The sequence below is a fragment of the Thunnus albacares genome, chromosome 1 (genome assembly GCF_914725855.1).
Source record: "Thunnus albacares chromosome 1, fThuAlb1.1, whole genome shotgun sequence".
Taxonomy (NCBI): domain Eukaryota; kingdom Metazoa; phylum Chordata; class Actinopteri; order Scombriformes; family Scombridae; genus Thunnus; species Thunnus albacares.
Genome location: NC_058106.1, coordinates 15918463 through 15939210, shown reverse-complemented (window position 1 = coordinate 15939210; position 20748 = coordinate 15918463). Strand labels below are relative to the sequence as shown.

General features: G+C 38.6%; 1 protein-coding gene across 3 annotated transcripts in view; it reads left to right on the top strand.

Annotated features, from left to right (window-relative positions):
- The first annotated feature begins 1137 nt into the window (after nucleotides 1-1137).
- The window catches only part of spata17 (spermatogenesis associated 17), a 40287-nt gene continuing 20676 nt past the window's right edge, over nucleotides 1138-20748 (top strand). Inside the window, exons 1-6 of one of the 3 annotated variants that reach the window (XR_006402773.1) lie at nucleotides 1138-1279; nucleotides 1845-1934; nucleotides 3106-3187; nucleotides 4635-4685; nucleotides 7829-7932; nucleotides 15109-15232. Coding sequence is in view for 2 of the 3 variants with exons in the window: in XM_044345998.1 (XP_044201933.1) it covers nucleotides 1203-1279; nucleotides 1845-1934; nucleotides 3106-3187; nucleotides 4635-4685; nucleotides 7829-7932; nucleotides 15109-15232 (528 nt within the window). In the remaining variant the exon portion in view is untranslated. Of the gene's footprint in view, nucleotides 1280-1464; nucleotides 1552-1844; nucleotides 1935-3105; nucleotides 3188-4634; nucleotides 4686-7828; nucleotides 7933-15108; nucleotides 15233-20748 lie in introns of those variants that run through there. The other 2 variants (XM_044345998.1, XM_044346011.1) reach the window with 2 other exon arrangements.

Genomic DNA, 20748 nt, shown 5'->3' with positions numbered 1-20748 from the left:
TGGCCCTAAGACAGCAAATTGGCCTGAAAGAAAGACAGAGAGACAGAAAAATATACTCAAACAAGCAGGCATGCCGGTACACAGACATGAAAGAGCATGGAGACAGACACACACACACACACACACACTCATTCACTTGCACTATTTGTGGTTTGCCTGTCTCTAAGGAGTAATCTATAATACAGACAGTCTTTTCCTCTGACCGTTGGCCAGACAGATATCTTTCCTTGCACAGATACTGTGCACACACAAACACCCCCCCCTCCCCGCTGATGTGATCATTTTGACAGGTGAATATGGTTGAAGAGGAATAGAAGTGTGAAGAGGAGGGGAAATACGGAAGGAAGAGAGGGGAGAAATAAACTGATAACTGTATGATGATGGGTGATAACGTCAGGAAAGGAGGGAAATGGATGGAGGGATGGATGCAAGAGGTGAGGCTGGCACTGGCAGATCAATACTCAGATGCACAATCTGCATCCACAGAGCAGGCATTTTTCTGGGATTTTTTTTCTCCCTTTCTTATATTATTTACACTGCATTACTGCTTCAGTATAGTAGATAGTGAACAGAGCTGGAAAAGGTGGTGAAAGACATGGAGGAAGAATAAAGAGGATAAACAAGATGGTGTATTTTTTGTTATGTATTAGTGTTGGTGTTTAAAATGCATTATGGAGACTAGTAAATAAGGCTTTTTCTAAGTATTTTAGTTAAAATGTACAATATATGCTGACCCAATTTGTTAAAAACTTTTAAACACATCAGATTAAATTGGTGGTAGATTTGTTGCTCTCTTTAAAACATGTGAGAGATGTAGGAGAAAGAAAGAGAAGTCTGAAGGGTAAAAGAGAGGTGCTTCAGTGTGATTCTACAGATGAATGGACAGCTACATACCAGAAGGTCCCGAATAAAATACTAGTCAATGTTTAAATAAATTAAAAGAAACAAATAAACTGAGGCTGATTTTGCAAATCATCATTACATGCTGATTGGTAATAGAAGCTATAAACATATGCCTTTGACATCACAGATCATATCAACAGAGACTTCCCGTACATCACCAGAAGGTAGATATTTTTAGAGTGTTGTTTGGTACTATATAGCCTCCTTTTCAGCTGTTTGTCTTGTGGGGAATTCCTACTTCCTACATGTTGTGAACGCATCTCCAGTAACAGCTGTGTTGCCAAGACAACAGTAAACTTATGCCTGACATGGCGGAGTTACTGAAATTAAGAAGTGAAGTTGAGGACTTCCAAAAGGAACATTTCTACAGAAACAGGTATGTATTATACAGGTGTGAAGGACCATTGTGACCTTTGCTAACCATTAGCTGAATGACTGCCAAACGATAATAGAAATGTCAGCTAATGCTAGCGTTATGCTTTCACTAATTTACCCATGGATCCATGATTTTAGCTAACTTAACGTTAGCTATCTGACAGTTAGCATGACATGTTTGTTCTATCTCTTATAACTTAACGCTACGTAACGCTACTAGCAAGCAGCCGTTGGTTCTCACTAAACGCTTGTGTTGATGAAGACAACATACAGGTATATTTCTGTGAAGTTTGAGCAGAAACTGTGCTACAGTTGATGCCACTGGTCTATAATTTCGGTTTAAAATGTAACATGTAATTAACGTTACTGCAATCCCAGGGGTGCCATAACTAAAGTAATGAAACAAGCAAACAAGACATAGCACTCACAGCAAAGCCGGGCTGTGTACTTTTGCAAGTACAAATAGACCTATAAATACTATTTCATGCATTACGTTAAAAGGCAACACCAGTGAGATAATGTAGCTACAGTCCATTATTAATACAATGTGTGTGTGTGTGCCTCAGTCTCGCTGAAGAGAACAGAGAGGGGGACAACCAGGCCGCTACCCAGATTCAGAGCTGGTTCAGAGCCTGCAAGGTGCGGGCTTACCTCAGGTATTACGGGTGTGTGTGTGTGTGTGTGTGTTCAATTTGAATCTGTAAACCAGAAAAAGAGACTTTTGGTTCTCCTTCATATGCCACAGGCAAAGAAAGAATACAAGCCTTAATATTTTATGTACCAGTTTGAGGTTTGCTTTTTCCTTCAGGGGTGGAAAAACATTCAGGCAGGACTCTTAAGAGTTAATTTCAAGGGAAACCCTGATACTAGCTCACTCCCATAATTATCCCACTTCTAGAGCTTTGCAAATGGCCTTGAGGAATAAATGTCACTTGTACTCGGTGCTCCTTTCACACAGAGAGAAATGAATGTCTCTATCTCTGTGCCTGTTCGTATGCTGTGACCCCAGCGCCATTCTGCAGGGTCAGCAGACAAACTTCCAGACAGTAGGTTAATTCAGATTACTTTAGTTAATTGATCAATGCGTTAAGTGGATAATTAGCAACAATTTTAGCTGCCTAAGTGCAACTCTGGGGTTGTGCTATCCCCACTATAAGCATTGATTTTCTGGGCATATAAATGGCCTTTTGGAAATTGATGGCCTCATTGGAGGCAGAGAATCGCAGTGGACTTGCATTTAGAGTATGTTTGAAGATGAATACAAATATGTGCCACTGACTAAAGGAGGTGAAAGGCTCATCGGACATGATGGAAAAGCCTGGAGGAACAGCAATGTTCTGTGTGTGAGTGTCTTTGTGAGAGTGTGTGTTTGTCAGCTGACCTTTTAACTGAAGTCCTTTACAACCTTTGAACCAACATTTGAAGCACAAAACAAAATCACAATTTTCTTTATTATTTTCCAAAAAAGAGGTCACAGTCGATTATAGCAATAGGGATTTTAGTGACTTTCTGTTAAATTAACTTGTATATATTTCATACAGTAATGAATTTCCCTTTTCTTTTAGTGTTTTTACCATGTTAGGTTACCACAGTTAGGTTTTTATCTAATCCTAACCCTAAACCCCAAGAAAATTCTTGCTTTTTAGAGTTTTTGTACTGAATTAGATAATTGCAGAACATAAACTAACAAATAGATCCACAATTGCATTTCCATCCATGTGTATATGAATACCTTTTTTCAGTGTTTTCCCTCATTTCAATTACAAAAAAACCAAAAAAAAAAAACCAACCTCATCCAATCCTCTCTCCAATATGACTTTATTACAGCCATCTGCACAAGAAGGCAGTCATTATACAGAAGATATGGCGGGGCTTCACAGCAAGGGCGCGTTTCAGACAAATGGTGAAGGTAAGCCAGAAGCTGGAACGGCTATAGATATATTGATTATGTTATGATAGCATGCATTAGAATTCAATTGCTATATGCCTAAGTCCCTGCGTCTGACCTTAAGAAATATAATTCACTCATTACACATTGGGAAATTAGCACTTAGGAAATATGATGCAATATGATAAGGAATTCCATCTATATAGCAACTCCTGGGATGCATATAGAAAGAGTGTGGAGAGGAATAGAGAGAAGGAAAGAGTAGAGGAGTTTGTGTGTGTGTGTGTGTGTGTGTGTGTGTGTGTGTGTGTATATATGTGTGTGCTTTAGTAAAACAAGGCCCCATTTTCGGCATATTGCCTCCAACTGCTTCTTAATTGAACAGATTGTTGATACCGGATCCAATACCCAGCGCTCTCACGTATAATTTTCCCCTGGATTGAGTTTTGTAAACGTATCACAACAAGCTATTTATCATGCCTGTAAATTGACTGTTTGCTAAAGCATAACTGCCAGCCGCCGTTTGGGAGGCGTTCAAGAAATGGAAAGGGGGTGTGGGGGACGGGGGTGAGGGGTGTTGAAATAAACGATGAAGGATGTGTCACAACACACATATGGGCTAAAAAGAGGCTGTTTGGTCTCATTTGGAAACAGACGAGCACTAATTTGAATCACTCACAATTGCCACAGTGTACTATTTTGAATTAGCCCTGAGAGATTCTATTCCTCCCCTCCTCTTTCTCTCTCTCTCTTCCCTTCTCTTTTCTGGCTTTTTCTCTCTCACTCTTGTGGACCTTATCATGTGTAATGTGACTGGCACAAAGCCTCATCTCAAAACATCAAGCTGAATTTACAAGCTCCTTTCAAGTCTTTGTCTTCTTACCCCTTCCTCTCCTCCCTCTCTTCCCTGTCGTTATTAAAAAAGACGTGTTGAGATATGAATCCCTTTTATGGCCGACTCTCCAGTTTGCTCCTGAAATGTGCCCCCAGTGGTCGGCCGGCATGTTTGGTGTGTGACGGCTCGTCGAGTGCGCCGCTGAATATTCTCTGGCCTTTTGTTAGTCTCTTCTGGCAGTGCTGTCATTGATTATGAAATCCAGAGGAGAGCGTTTGGCCGTCATACATCTCCATTAGCTCACTGCTTGACTACCATAGATTTTCTTGGCCCTTGTCTGTGTTGGTGTATTAAGAGAGTACCGTCCTCCCCTTGATACAAAGTCCCCCTAATCACTCTCTCTCTCTCCCTCCATACCCCCTGACTTTTTCTCTTGTTCCTCTTGTCGCTCATGCTTTCCCTCTCTCCTTTTTTGCCTCCTTCCCTCCTCCCTCCCCTCTACAGTGGCCCTATCTGTGCTGCCTCTGTGCAATGTATTATGTATAAAGAGCTCTTTATCTTTGACGCCTGCTGTGGACAGATCAGAGGGCTGGGAGACAAGATGTAACGCCATCTTTTCCTTTGTGTTCACAGGCGGCATATTTTATCATGAAGATGAATTTCTACGAGGAGATGGCGGTCAGGGTAAATATCACCACAGTGTCTTGTTTTAGCAAATGGAGTGTCGTGGTGGGGGGACACTCTGTGTGCGCTGTGAATGGGAGGCCCCATGAATAGCAGCTTGTAAGCACTTCATCACACCACTTGGTTGCAAAAATTGTCCATCATAGCAACTTCTTTAATCTAACATCTTTTACTTTATTATTTTTCAACATGTGTCATCATGTTGAGGTTTATCTATTTGATTTTATATGCCATTTAGGTATATTAGGAACACGTAAAAACAGAGCATCTGCAGGTCTTGAAAAGTCTTAAAAAGCATTGAATTCAGTTCCCTCAACAAAAGGCCTTAGAGGATATTAAAAAGTCTTAATTTTCATTTACAAAATTCTTAATTATTTTCTCCTTCCTGTTATAGACAGTAACATTAATTACATTAATTACATTAATTTTTATTTTTTTTATTTTTTATTTTTTTGGGATGACGAGAGACATTCTATATCTTTAAACTATGAATGAGATTGGTGTGACAGTGGATTGCACTGCAGGAAGCTGTTAATCTGGTTGTATTAATTTGATTAATTATATTATTGAGAATTATTGTTATATACTGCTCAAATATACTGTGATACAATAATAAATAATTGTAGGCCATGTCATACTTTTATACTTTTGCTGGTATGAATGTAAAAATGGTTAAAGATTGCATTCTGTGTGTTATTGAAAAGGTGTTAAAAAGCCTCAAATTTAACTCAGTGAACCCTTGAGAATCCCCCAAAGCACATAAGAAAAAACGTCTAGCTAATATGCTGTTTTCACTCATTTTAAAATGTCTTGACACTGTTAGTAGGTCCACCTACACTGACAGCATTGTCCACTTGTCACATATAACCTTCAACCTTCATTCTTTAGTTGCAAATTATCCTCTGAATGCAAGCCTATATATTAATATCTAGCTTGTGTCTCAGTTTTAGCTTTTTTTTTTTTTGTCAGTGCTCATACTTATCAAATGTTCCCATTTATCCGGTTAGCAGCTACTACTGTTCAACTCATAAATCATAAATCTGTGGCTGTGACTGATGCTTTGGCATTTTTACACAAGGAATTTGCACAGAAACCTTATCTTTTTACAATTCCATACAGCCTACTCTTTTGGCTAACAGTTTCATTCTGCCGAAACTATTAAAGGATTTTATAGGCCAACAAAAAAATCCACTACTGTTTATTGGAGAGGGTGTGTCAGTGTCCAGCTGGAAACTGAGGGCTTCAAATTTTACACTTAATAGAAACCCAAACACATAAAGCTGACCACCCCATCGTTTCAGTAAGTGTCACATTACGGGGAGACATACATCCAGTAGTAGTGTTGGACCCAGCTGTTTTAGGTCATGAGGTGAAAGGTTATGGGTGATGTCACCATGTAGAGTAGAGCAGAAGCTTCTGAAGTTAGAGAAATGAGGCCTTTATTACCCATATAAACTACCCACAGTTTCCTATAGGAAGCAATAGGAATTTTAATGGAAAGGAAAATAAATCCGAATGGGGCAGCAAAGTGGTTCAGTGGGGTACACAGAGTTTGAACCCCACAAGGGCCAAATGAGACTTTTCTCTGCAGAGTTTGCATTTTATTTGCTGTGTTTGTGTGTAGTTTCTTTGGATTCTCCAGTTTCCTTCCACCTCAAACGTCCAACATGAAGATATTAGGAACAGTCCTGCTGTTGCCCTTGACCAAGGCACTGGCCATAGAAGTGATGTCAGTCCCTGGACACTGCAATGTGCACTGTCCATCGCCCACTGCTCCTAAAGAGATGTCATGGGGCAAATGCAGAGACAAATTTCCTAAAGTTGATTGATCAAGTGTAACTTAAAGCTTCAAAAGTGAAAATAGATATTAATAATAATAAAATGATTAATAAACCAGTCCCTTTTTACGATGCCACCTGTTGCAAGATATGCCAGCCTTAAAGATAAAGTATGTTAGGATTTCTCAGTTCATTTTTATGCTACAAAATATTGGCAGGTCTGTGAGAACTACACTGTAATCTCCGCAAGAGTGTGTGTACATGCGTATGAAACCAGTGACCCTGTGCAAAAATGAATTACTGAAGGACATCTGTACTCACAGACCCTCCTTTACCAAAGAAATATTCAGTGTGTGAGTGAAAGGGAGAGGGAAAGAGAAAAGGAGAGACACCAAGGGAGAAACAATCATCTCAGAATCCCCCTGTGACACTTCCTTTGAATCAATTTTGATTCTATTCTTTCTTCTCTCCCCTCCCGTTGTCTTTATCATGGCATGGTAGCTAACAGAGGATAATGTATTAGGGCCATAATAGAAACCAGTGTTTACATGCCGCACCTCGGATTTGTATTAGATTCAACAGCATCGATTTCACTAGTCAACAAAGGTCAGCAAGAACTCGGGAGGCGGCAATTACTTTATTTAAAATTATCTATTGACTGGCAGATCAATGCTAATTCTCATTTTGCTCTTTGTTGTTTTTCCCCATCCTCCACTCCTCTTCTCTCCTCTTCATTCTTCTCATAGTGTGATTATTCTTTTACCTGCCATTGTTTTAATCTCTTAATTAGTCTGAAGGACATCCGCCCCCTTGCTTTAAAATGGTCCACTGGTATGTGTGGGTGTGTGTGTGTGCCGGCTAATCTGCAGCCTCCACAATCAATGTGGACTGATACAGTTAAACGTATGGAGCTGTGACAGCTGTCTGTCCCACCTTGGATTGTCCCTCTATCACTTCAGGGGAAAAGAATATATCATTATGTATGGTTGAAGAGTGCTCTCCCATATACTGTTAATAGCATCATATGTGTTATTTTTATGTTTAATGTGTCCATCATGAGTTAAAGTAATAAAAGACTTAGTAATATGCTGGTCGTTTTTCTAATATTGTATGTCGGAAGAGCAGATAAATCAGAAAAATGAATACTTGAAAAGACAGTAACATATTAATGACTGATGAATTGTTTTTGACCTTACCATCTGTGTAAAGCAACCCTCTTTTAGTGTAATCATTTAAACAATTGCAATGTGAAACTAATTATTTATTTCATATTTATTATCAGTTAAGCATCAAAGTTTCCACACTACCAGATTTCCACATTGTAGAAATACCTCTAAAGAAAACCTCTGTCATGTCACTTTATAGATTCAGCGAAGATGGAGAGGATTCTTTGTGAGGAAGTATATCCATAACTTTTACGCACGCAAGAGCTATCTGCAAGGACTCTCCATGAAAAACAAACTAGTCAGGTAAAAAATAAAAAAGGAACACAATGCTGGTTGCTGTGTTGTTGCGAGGAAGAGGGCTGACCTTTTGACAACACTGCAGCTGAATTAATGTGTGCTCCTCCTTTTTTACTTTACTTTTTTTAAGTATGGGTGGCCAGATCATTTACAGCAATTACAAGATTTCTTTTTTTGAATATTTCATTCATTCTGTCTCCACTTAACCTTTACAGATTCTCACACATTTGCCTTATTTTCCATCCAAATCAAGTTCTGCTGTTTTTACTAAATTTCTTAGTAATGCAGTTGGGTCAATGACAAGAAGAAGTGTGTTGTACATTTTTTTGAAAATGTTGTACATTTTGAAAAAAATCACTACTCCTCTACTCATTTTTCTCTGCTCTGCCTAACGCTGTCTCTTATTTTAAAACCATTTCCCCATTATGTACTTTGGTAAAATCTATTTCTGCCCAGGGACCACTACAGGACCAGGAATGGACTCAGCTGGTACATTTCAGTCAAGATTAATTCATTTGATTTGTGTAAAAGCAGTTGGTTAAAAGGTGCACTTGTGTATTGATAACTGTGTGTGTGTGAGAGAGAGAGAGAGGGAGGGAGAGGGAGAGAGAGAGAGAAAAAGAGAGAGGGAGAGAGAGAGAGAGAAAGAGAGAGAGAGAGGGAGAATGTGTTGGTAAGATCTGTACTTTCATAGTTGTTACTTCAGAGGAAAAGTGAGGGAATGAAAGTGACAGAGAGACAAAGAGACAGAGAGGAAAGAAGAGAGAGAGAGAGAAGTCCTCTAAAGCGCTCGAGGCTAAGAGAGAGAAGTGAACGATGTGAAGAAATTAAAAATTAGCCTCTGATTTGAACCGCAGCTCGTGCATTAATAAAACATCCTGTGCTCCAGGGCTTACTGCTAGAGATACGCCATCTTTTATTTTTGACAAAAAAAAAAAAACATCACGCTTAGCTAATAGTCACATTTTTAATGTTGCTAATATATTTTACCGGAAAATATCTTTAGGCCTCTGCTAAAATTAAATGTAAATTTGTTAAAGTGCTCCTTGGATCACTGACTTCTCCCCTCACTTCCCCACCAGCGTTCCACCTTTCCTCCACACTCCTTGCCCCTTTTAGAGGTAGGGGGACTAGGCTGTTAAAGTCCATTAAGGAAGTGTTGCTACTTTAGTATTATAACACACAAAGACAATCAGACATGCACACAACTTCCTAAAGAATTCTGACAATATACCAGTGATGAAAGATGTAAAACCGGCGAAATTGTACTTATAGTTGTTTATCTTCTGCTATAGGCTTTGTATAAACAGAAAACAGTCTTAGCCACCATATTAATATATAGCATATAAATACTTGACTAAAAAGTACTTAGTACTTAGAATGAGCATTTACATAAGTCAGTGAAAACATGTGAAAAGTATGTGTAATCACTAATATGATAATTTGTAATATGAAAACCAGTGAACTAAGCAACTAATGTTTGTCTCAAACAGGCCATTATTTTTTAAGTCTCAGACTGGATCAAATCAGTTCGCATATTGCAGCTTTTCACAGTAACATTTGTATTTTGCAGTATTAATATCCTGCCTGCCTAGACAAACAATAAGGTTAAAATATTGCTATACTGCCATACACATCTTTCCAATCTCTGTCTTGTCCTCTTACACAGTATATTTTGAAAGCAGTCAAATACAAAGAGCAGTGTTAGAACAACTTATAGAAACGTGAAAGTAAATAATTGTAAAACATAATTGAAAGGAGCACAAGGTGTGATGTCATTTGTCATTTTACTGGTTTGGTCGTACATCCTCAGTCTCTTCACACACACACACACACACACACACACACACACACACACACACACACACACACACACACACACACACACACACACACATACACAGGGCCCCTCCTTCGCAGTGGTTTGGGGTGTTGAGGTCACTTTCTCTCCAGTTAATCACATGTTTATTTAGTGCTGCCGGGGTCACAATCAATTAACGCCGTGCCGGCATTTATTTAAAATATCCTTTCTCTGTTAGCTGCTGAGCCCTCGGATCACACGCTGCCTGATCACTCACCCCGCAAAGGTCCGCTTTTTAATCCACCAGCATGCTCCCTCCCTCTGTAAGTCTGTCTGTCTGTCCAACCCGCTGAATAAATTATTCAAAGTTGGACTAATGGTCTCCATTTAGTACAGGCTGATCGGCTGTGCATGGTAATGATATAGGAGTAATGCATAGACTGCCAAACCTCTCTCTCCTCTCTCCCTTGCTCTGACACTCTGTTTCAGTCAGTCTCTCTTTCTCTCTCATGACAGATCCCCCGCACGAAACCATCTGTATCATTTCATTTGGTACAGCATCCAGCTAATACACACTACTTTCACTAACCTCTTCTATTCCCTGCCCTCTCTGTGTCTCTCCTTCTTCTTTCTCCTTCTCTTTCTCAATCTATTTTCCTCTATATCTCGCTCTCCCTCTCTCTCTGCCACCGATTCACTGTGCTTCAGTGTCCATCCTCATTCATCCTTCCTCTCCTTCTGCATAGCCTAATGAAGTCAGGACCCCGGCACAGTCCCCACTCTGCCACAGTTTTCCTTGGTACCCCAACAATTTATCACTTTGTCAGGGAGACACTTAAAGTTCCTGGGCTTTAATAAGGGCATGCAGTGGGACGATGGGGGCAATTAGGAAAGCGGAGCAAGCCCGCTTTGCATATTTACTAAATGTGCTGGTGTCATCGCTCTCGCCACCAACACGGCCTGTTGACTGCATGAATTATTCCTCTATCTGCAATAAACAGCTGGGTAATTATTACTGCCATAATCAGATAAATAAGTCTCCCTGTGATGCTGCAACGACATGGCAAAATCATTTAACTTATCCTAAAGATAACAGAAAAACAAGGCTCAGGGCGAATTTATGGACTTGGTGTCGCTACACTGAGCAGTACTAGTGTTTTTTTTTTAATTCTCTTCTGAAGCTATGCTGTCTCTCTTCTTCTCTCTACTTTTTTCCTGTCTCTCTTTTCTCCAGCCTTCTTCATTCCTCCCTCTCTTGTATCCCTCTCAAGGACATTCATGAAAGGAGAGAGCTGCTATGGTGAAGAGAGTGGGGCCTGCCTGCACGCCTGCCCTGCGATCAGACTCTGCTTCTATGCGTCAGTCTTTCTTTTGCTGCTTCTTTCTGATCCAGTTTGGGTGGAGACAAGTTCACTCCTTCAGTCTGATTGGATTTGTATATGCAGTGTGTGTATGTGTGTGTGCATGTCTGTCTGTCTGTCTGTCTGTCTGTGTGTTGAAGTATAATCTGGATGCTGTGCTCTCCCTGCCTCTTTAGGAAATTACTTTTGAGCGGGAAACAATGGTGGGAAGTATTGAAAATGTGAGAAGGTTATTATCCCTTTGTAAGAAACATTGATTGGATATAATTTCAACACTGGTATCATTGTTTGCTTCCACACCTTTTCACGGCATCAGTTTTAGTACTTTAGTGAATTTGTTAATCAGTTGTCGGTCACTTAATGTAAACCCTCTGTTTTAAGGGTGTTGAAGGCTCAATACATTGAGCTGTCTAAATTGACTAGCTGACTACCCCCTCCTTGCTAACCTATTGAATCATTTAATTGGAGCAATTAAATAAGCCAATCAGGTCAAACCTCCATTAAATATTTAGGACCTGGCCAATTAGCTGCTCTGGTAGTGGCCTGGATGACCGCAGGTGTGGCCGGCTGTCCTACAATGCCTCATTCTCTGATATCCTATCAGCCCTTGACTAACCGTTTTAAACCAAGGTGTAAATTATTAAGGAAGAAGTGAGAATTTTAGCTGTACTATATTAGCCACTTAAATAAGTTAACAGTTCAGGGTGAAACTGTCAGTTAAGGTTTCAGTTATTTGAAAGTACTTCAAGTATGCTTGATTAGCATGTCTAACAGTTCAGCAGCCTTCAAAAGTAATCTGTATTCAGAGTGCTTATACAGCATAATATGACATGCTAAACACATTAAAAGCATCCAATAACCTTTATAATGTAATTAAATAATGCTATAATGTGGAAAAATAACTATAACTGTAATCTATATATCGATGAAAATTTGAACATATCTATGTATAATATAATGCGCTGACATGATATTTAGAGCACATTTTCAGTGTAATGATACACTTATCTTGTCTTCCAATGCAATTACTTGCATGTATAATCATATCAGCTCTGAATATATTTTCCAGTGATTAAAAGTGCTTTAAATTACTGTTTTAATTACTTTACAACCCTGTGGTCCGAGTTGTAAAGTAATCCTATACAAAAAAAAACCTCCCCAAAGTATTTTCAAAAGCAACGTTCATGCTTTTTTGGAGTCAGTTTATCTGATGTACAAAATTTTTAATAAATTGGGGGAAATTCTGGTTTTCCAGTCTAATGATATTAAACATGTCTGAAGGCTAAACAACTTGAAATAAAACCACTAGGGCCATATGATCTTGTTCATTGTAATATTGCTGCTAAAAAAGTTTTCCAAAAAAAATTCAAATTGGAATGTTTTGTCTCAAAAAGTGGAAACATTATTACATACTCACGTTTACATTTTGCTTTGCCACCTTTTCATTCCAGGATAATATAATCATGACTTTATCAGAATTTAACCCAATATGGTTAATTAGTATATTGTCTGTATAATAAGTCAATAATTAATGGTAAGTAAAACCTTAAATAGAATAGTAATAGCCTAAATTGTCACTCCAGAAAGATGTTCGATATTTCTACGCTAATCAAAGACTAATAAAAAATGTCTTTTTCAAACCTATGCAATTTTCATACAATTTTTCATGAATGTAAAATTTTTCATAACATATATCAGCTAAGATGATTCCTATCAAAGCATCAACCAAGGTTAATAAACCTTACATATAACAACCTAGAGAAGTTACAAGCCATAATACCAGTATTCTACAACACTCCTTCTTTCTTGCTTTCACTTTCATTCAGTCAAACACATACTCACACACACACACACAAACACACACACACACACACACACACACAAAGAGCAAGAGGGCACGTGCAGCGTGCCGAACAGGGCTAATGAGGGTTGTATGTTGTGGCGGCTGGTTGGGTCGACACAGATCGAGGTGCCTTCAGCCGTTACAAATCTGTTTGGCTTTTGTCCACTACACAGCAATTAATAACATTGGGGCTGGGGGCAGGGAAGCAAAGGTCAGCCTGACACACACACACACACACACACACGTGTGCACACATACAGACACACACACACACACACAGGGACACAGACGTGTGGACACACGTACAAGCAAAAGTGTGTGAACACTTTGTATGAACATTGATACACACACACTGATACAGTCACAATTACACACTAGCTAGTCAGGCACACACAGACATGTGAGAACAGGTCCTGATCCCCGAAAGCCTTGCCAGTCAGTTTGTAAATCAGTGTTAATGCGTGAACGAACATAAATACACACATATACTGTAGACACAAACATTCACCAATTGGTTTCTGAACCAGACTGTCCCACAATAAACCAGAACTTTATATTTTACATTAATAAGTAATATCCCTGTTTGCCAGCTCTATAAATAGAGGCCAAGTAACCTCTACATTTACACAGACACATACACACACTAGCACACATAGACATATGGCCTCACATTCATACACACAGTCTTAAATTACCGTGCTTCATATTACATAAACACACACATTTATACACACATCTCTCGCGCTCTTTCTCACCACACACACAGAGACACACACACACACACACACACAGAACCACCCACATACACACAATGCTCTGCATATTTCATTTATTTTGTAATTTAATCTGGTGTTGAGGAAGGAATGAGAGTGCAAAGGCAACAGGAACAGTGTTGTGATTTCTTTTTAAATGTCAGTAGCTGCTGAATGTGTTAACCTCACTTTACAGACACACTATGAATATTCTGATTCCTCTGGAGGTTCGTAATAGAAAACAGGAGTTGGGTATAGAACAGTAAAGAAGGATAAGAAAGAGGAGGTATAGGAAAAGAGACGAAGGATTGTTGATGAGCTATGACTAAACTCTTATTGGTATTGCTCTTGTGGAATTAGATTGGCTTTACCCTTAGCTTTGTGTGCGTGTGTGTGTTTTCACATTACCATGGCGTGTGTGTTTTAGTAATTGTTTCCAATTCCCTCCTTAAGTTATTACCCCCTTGTAACAATAAGGCTGTGTGATTGCGGAATGAAATTGCTGTGTATGGGCTTTTAATGCATCCCATTTAGCCAGCTTCGCTTAACAGATGTCACAGACAGACCTGTCCTGGCTGCGGTGATGAAATATATCCATCATCCTACCACTTATTGCCTTCCGCTCTCTCACTTTGCTTTTTTCCTTCCAAGCAGTCTCATTCTCTTGTTTTTCTCCCACAGCTCCTCTGTCTCTCCACGTCTGTCCCAGTCTCTCTCATCATTAGGAAGTTTTTTATCCATCTGAAGGACACTTCAGGGAATTATGTTATAATGTATGCACAGGCTCACTTGCATGAAGTGTACATTGTGCAAAAGTCTCTCATTTATATAATGTTAAGATATAAGGTCAGCTCGTTGTAATAGGTTAACTTGGTGTTGGTCATCAAGTTTATGTTTGCAGATTCTAAACAGATATCAAAACATTAGTCTCACATGATCATTATAGCAAGAGATGTAGAATTAGATTAAATTAAATTTAGGTCAGTCAGTTATTGTCATTTAGAAAACATATATAAGTGTATGAATATGACAAAGTATATGATTTATATTTATTTCACTACATATGATGCCATAAATTTATGTCAAAGATGTTTGTGTAAAATAATGAATAAACTTTATTCTCTAAAGACAAGCTAATGTGAGTTCAAGTCAGTTAAGGCTGATATAATATGCACCCTTGCAATCAGTTACTGGATATCATATAAATTAATGACATAACAAATGACTGAAATCAGAAATTTAAAAGAACAATATTCTTTTGTATTTATTGTACAATGTATGCAGTTGAATAACTCACATGTTTGACTGTGATCTCTGTTAAATGCTCATCATGTGAATCATTAAGGAAGAAGAAACTTACTAGTTAAGGAAGTTTGGAATTTTAACTACAAAAAAAAAATGCTTATGGGTAAATGTGTCCTGTAGGAGAGAGCTGGATGAACTTGAGGAACTCCAGAAGAGAGAGCGATACTGTCAGGAGATGGTAAAAGAGCAGACAGCCAAGGTCTACCAAGCTCACCGGTTACACCACCTCCTCAGTACAAAGCAGGTTGGTCTACAAGAACACAAACACACACAGTGTCACACCGCTGACACAGAAATTACTATGAGAAATGACTATTAGACCAATATCTGACCAGAGGCCGATATTAAATCAAGGTTCCTTGTTTACTACAGCTACATGAAAATAGTTCAGTCAGAAACATTCTTGTCATTATGGCAAATACATCAGACTTGACTGCTTTATTCAAAACAACTTTCATGTTCAGTCAGAAAGCTGTCTCATATTGAGCAGGGAAAATAACAAATCAGACATAAAGTATCTCAAGTACATAGCTGCAATGAGCATCAAATAAGTTTTATGTGTTACATAGTATGTGGTCTGATATATAAAGGAGTGAATGGGTAGTGGGTGATACTCTGGGAGATCAGCTGATGATCAGTTAAGTAGTGCAAATGGCAAAGTGCATTTTTTTAGTTTTGTGGAATATAATTATTTAAAGTTTCTCTAAAGCAGTAATTTCAAGTTTGTACCATTTAATGGGCAGGAAGTGATTGAATTTCAAGTTAATCCCTAGTAATCGCTGTTCAGTAGTCGCTGTGCAATGCTTAACCCCAGAATTATATCTGACTATGTAAAAATATATTTGCTCTTCAGATTTGTCAAATTTGTGTTTGCTATTATATTTAAACTGCAGGTAAAAGTGCAGGGAAACAGTTATATATTTTTAATTCTGTCACCTAAGAAAAGTCAATAAAACAATCTGCTCTTTACAGTCATGTAGGTACAGTATCTCTGAGACTGATAAATGTGATAATAACACAATTTATGGTTGCAAAGGTTAAACATCACGACCAATAGTGGGTTGTTATAATCCTATAATAATTATTAAGTAATATCTCCAATAATTACCATATAGTAATTCTGGTTATTATAGTTATAGTATTATAGTCAGTAGTACTCACTTATAAACCCATGTTCACCTTATAATAATCCAAATGCAGAATAGTGACCTTAACCAAGGTTGCATGCATAGATGGGAAGCCATGTCAGATAACACACTGTTAACCCTTTTATACTGACAGCACCTTTGTGGTTATCTGGTGTCACTGTGTCGGTCTGTCATATGACGAAGGATTGTTGATGAGCAACAATCACATGCCCAAGACTGTCTGTCTTGGGCATGTGATTTTTTGTGGGTGATTTTTTTTCATGAAAATAATCTCATTTTGGTTGTCAACAAAGGTTCAACAGTACAAAACTGGCTATCAACAACTAATGAGGTGAGATTACTACCATAAGCCTCCAGGGGTTTTTCTAAATCTCACCTGCACAATTTGTTTCTTTTCTTTTGTTGTTGTGTTTATGCTGCTTTGTTTTTACTGTGCAAAAAAAAAAAAAATCCCAAAATCTCAACTCATTTATGTGTGTATACAACTTCACAGACTCACTAGAAACTTTCTACTTTCAATGAGGTAACACTTACAGATATAGAGTTACTCCAGAAACTGGCAACAGGGAGGAAAACAGAAGAGTCTTCGTTCTTTCCTTCATTAGATAACACAGGCAAGCTGTGTGGACTTGAGTTGAGTGTGTGCACACATGAGTAAGTATGTGTCCTCATGGCTCCTCTGATGTGCTGAGTGGAGTATTTTAGTGCTTCCCTGGCACAGGTGTGTGAGTGTATGTGTAGGTGTGTGAGTGTGTGTGTGTGTGTGTGTGTGTGTGTGTGTGTGTGTGTGGCATGAGCGCATCTTTGTGACTCCCCACTGGGATCATAATGAAGACAAAGCACACTGGTCACTGTTGATTCAGCACCACCACTCGGCATGTCCCATCGCATGTTGACACGACACACACATGCACACAACTTTCAAACACCTCATTATGAAGATGGTGTAAGTTGATATCCATTAGAGTTTGTACTGTCAAATCTTGACTGACTCTCTAAATGCTTTGGATTGGCTGTGTACTCATATATTCATTGTTTATATTATGTATTTTATGAATTAGCATAAAGAATAGAAAGCAAGAAGAAAGTTTGTGTGCTCTACCCGCCCTCTGTCCATCTTTTTCTCTCTATATATCTTTCTCTCTCTTTCTCTGCATATGGCAGGGGACTCTTTCCCTTCGTAGCTCTGACCTTGTCAGCAGTGAATAGATGGCTCTCCCACACAGTTCATCCTTCCTCACTTCTCGGACCCCAGCCCACACACACACACACACACACACACACACACACACACACACACACACACACACACACACACACACACACACACACACACAACACACACACACACACACACACACACACACACAACTTACCAAAGGGCCCCAAGTCCCTCTGACAGAGACAGAGATGGTGTGTTCCTGGGGTCAACATCATTGCTCTTCCCGTAGCTAGGTTGGTACTTTTGGGCTTGCATGTGCGCATGTGTGTGGTTGTGTGTGTTTGTGTGTGTGTGTGTGTGTGTGTGTGTGTGTGTGTGTGTGTGCGCGCGCATGTGTGTGTATGTGTGTGTGTGTGTGTGTGTTAAGGAGTGGCAAGTAATATGTTTGTGTATGTGTTTGTGTGGTGTGTGTGTCCCCAACCTTCTGTCCCTTCCTGTTTAAGTTAGATGTGTAAACTCATCCCTAATGTATTTTTAGGCTTATACTAAACTAAACACAAAAAAAATGGCATCAAATACCCAGAAATTCATTATAGGAAGGATTTTAGGTCAGTTGTTTAATATATATATATTTAATATATTTAAAGTGACATACAGTTATTAATATATTGCTGAGTGGTTTATTTTCCTAGTTGTGTGTGTAGAGATAAACAATTTTAAGGGTCCATTGTATTGCATTTTAAAATAATGTACATATGCGTAAAAAAAATATTTGCTTGTTAGCCATTTTGTTTTTGTGATATTTTTAAAGGATCAGGGCCTTGATAAGAGGCTGTGTGCGATTGTACTAAACACAGGCAAGTGCAATGCTGGTGCAGTGCAGTGCAATTTGAAGAAAATAATGGAGCAGGAGTAATATTATACACATTATATACATATGAGGAATACAGTATCAATGGAGTTGGGGTCAGCTTCTTTTGAATGTTGCATTAAATTAGTCATAATTTGGTGTGTTCACATGCTAATACTTCAAATATTGTGGTCACAGCAATAGTGCGGCCACTTACATAATTGAATAAACTGAAACATGCCCACAATAATTCTGTTGCTGCTGCTGTATGGTGGCTAAGGTCATTCTCTTTTGGGTGTGACTTTATACATTCTGTAAGCAGTTTTAGAAGGCATTGGAAAGAATCACTCGTTAATCTAAACCAATTGTGACTGTACCTTAATCACATAAAATAAAATATATTTTGATATATATATTTTTAAATATACACTACATGTGAATGTGAAAATGTGAAAGTGAAAGAGGCAACTCTCAACATACATGAAAATGTTTTTTTGATGTTGGAGAAGTCTGTATGTTTCTGCTAACTAGAGTCATACAACTCATGGTCAGTGGAGTTGAAGTAATTTCTCTCTATTCATTCTCAAATACTTGACATTAACATCAAAAGAAATTGTGGAATAATAGTGAAACATTTATGAAATTAACTAATCTGTTAATATGTTATTTTAAAAGAGTGGACACACTTTCTCATTCAAGTGAATGGGAAAGTGTGTCCAAAATTTTGACTGGTATTGTAGTTGGAGCAATTTCCCACTTTTACCCTTTCGCTCCCCCCTCTCCCTGTTGTCCCAGTCTTTTACTTTGGCCTAAATAGCAAGCGGTGTTATTAGCATATAGAGTAGATACAGAGTCCTCCAACTCAAAGCTTTGGTCTGGTAATTAACACACATGCAAAAGGATCACTGTGATTTGAATAATTATTACTAAGGCCGTCTGTGGCAAATCTCTACCCCACTTCAGAACAGAGGAGGGCAAGTTTTGTGTACACACGTGTATTTGTGCTTGTGTTTGTGGACAACTAAATTCAAATCTTGTATAATGCCACTTTTGAGACAGACTCAGCTAGGTTTTCCTTCTCTCTCTCTCTCTCTAATAGTAATAATATGATTTATTATCTCCGCCAGGCATAAGCCTGGAGGGCATCATGCATTTGGTCATGTGTATGTGTCCATGTGTTTATCTGCCCGCAGCTAATCTCGCACACTACTGGACCCATCAGTCTGATATTTTTTGTGCACATTTATGACTGTATGCTTAAGGACCTCTCGTGGTTGTGGTGTTTCACAATTTTTGAAAAACCTATTTTATACCGCCATTGATTGCTGACTCCTCACTCCTCTTAACTGGCCGGTAGGGGCCGCAGGTGATCAACATCTACTTCAGTTTGGAACCTCGTTGCTGCTAGGGACAACCAATCATAAGATTCCGTATGAGCTGAGACTTTCATCTTTTCAGTAGTCCTTGCCATTTTACAATACAAGTTCCGACATAGCAAAAGGCATTTCTGGCTATTGGCTAGGCTGTTGCAGGCCGCATTTTGGCCTTTTTCATGGCTCAAAAACTGAAATCCATAGAGAAGTTTGGTCTCATCTTGAACTGGAGCATCTGCAGATTAATTCCATACCTGGTATGTTACCATCCACTAAAGTTGGGCACGATATAAGATGAATAAATCCCCGTTATTGTTATCTTCACTGCCATCTTGACTGTACACACCTGGTGGAGATATGGACATATTTTCAAATGTAGCACTGTAGCACAGTATTTCTACCACTATTTCTATTAATTTTCAGAATAACTTGAGACAGACTCCATCTGCAGTGTGAAGTGCACACACTGAACTACTCCAGCTGAATATTTGACCTGGCAAAAGCCATTTGGTTGGCCAAGAGCCATAGTGTATGCATTTAAGGCAGTGAGGATCAACAGCTGTTGTCAGCTGGGACACAAAGTGGTGAATTTTACAGGAGTATTAGTTTTACAAAGTTTTACAAAGTTTAGGTTAATATGGATAATATGAAGGGCGATAAAGGAAAAAGTTAGTTCAAAACTGTATTAAAAAGTTGTTAACAAAACTGATGTTTCAAATTACCTCAGAATATTGCCAGTAATAGTTTAAACGACTAACAGTTGTTAGTTTGATTTTAAGCTGTCCCATGAGGTTCCATCATTTGATGCTCTCCCTGATGAATAAGACTACATTTTGGTTTTCCCAAACTCTAAATAGATTATAGTGTTTGGGGAGTAAAACACCCAGGAGGACAACACCCTTGGATTGAATATGGTCGGGGTCCTTTGTTGCATGTCTCCCACTCAGCTCTGTCTATCATATCCTTGATATTTTCTGTTGCATTCTACCATTATTAAAAAAAGAGAAAATTGATAAGGAGAATCGAGTAAGAATAATAACATTGCAGCCATTCTGAAATACATGTACCTGTCTAATCATATCACATTGCTCATTCTGACGCTCTGTGTCTCTCTCACTTGCTCTATAATAGAGGATTAACCTTAATCTCTCTCTCTCTCTCTTTCACTGAACTGATGTTAATATATGTTTTTTCTTATGGAAAAAAGGGGAAAAAAGAGTGACTTTT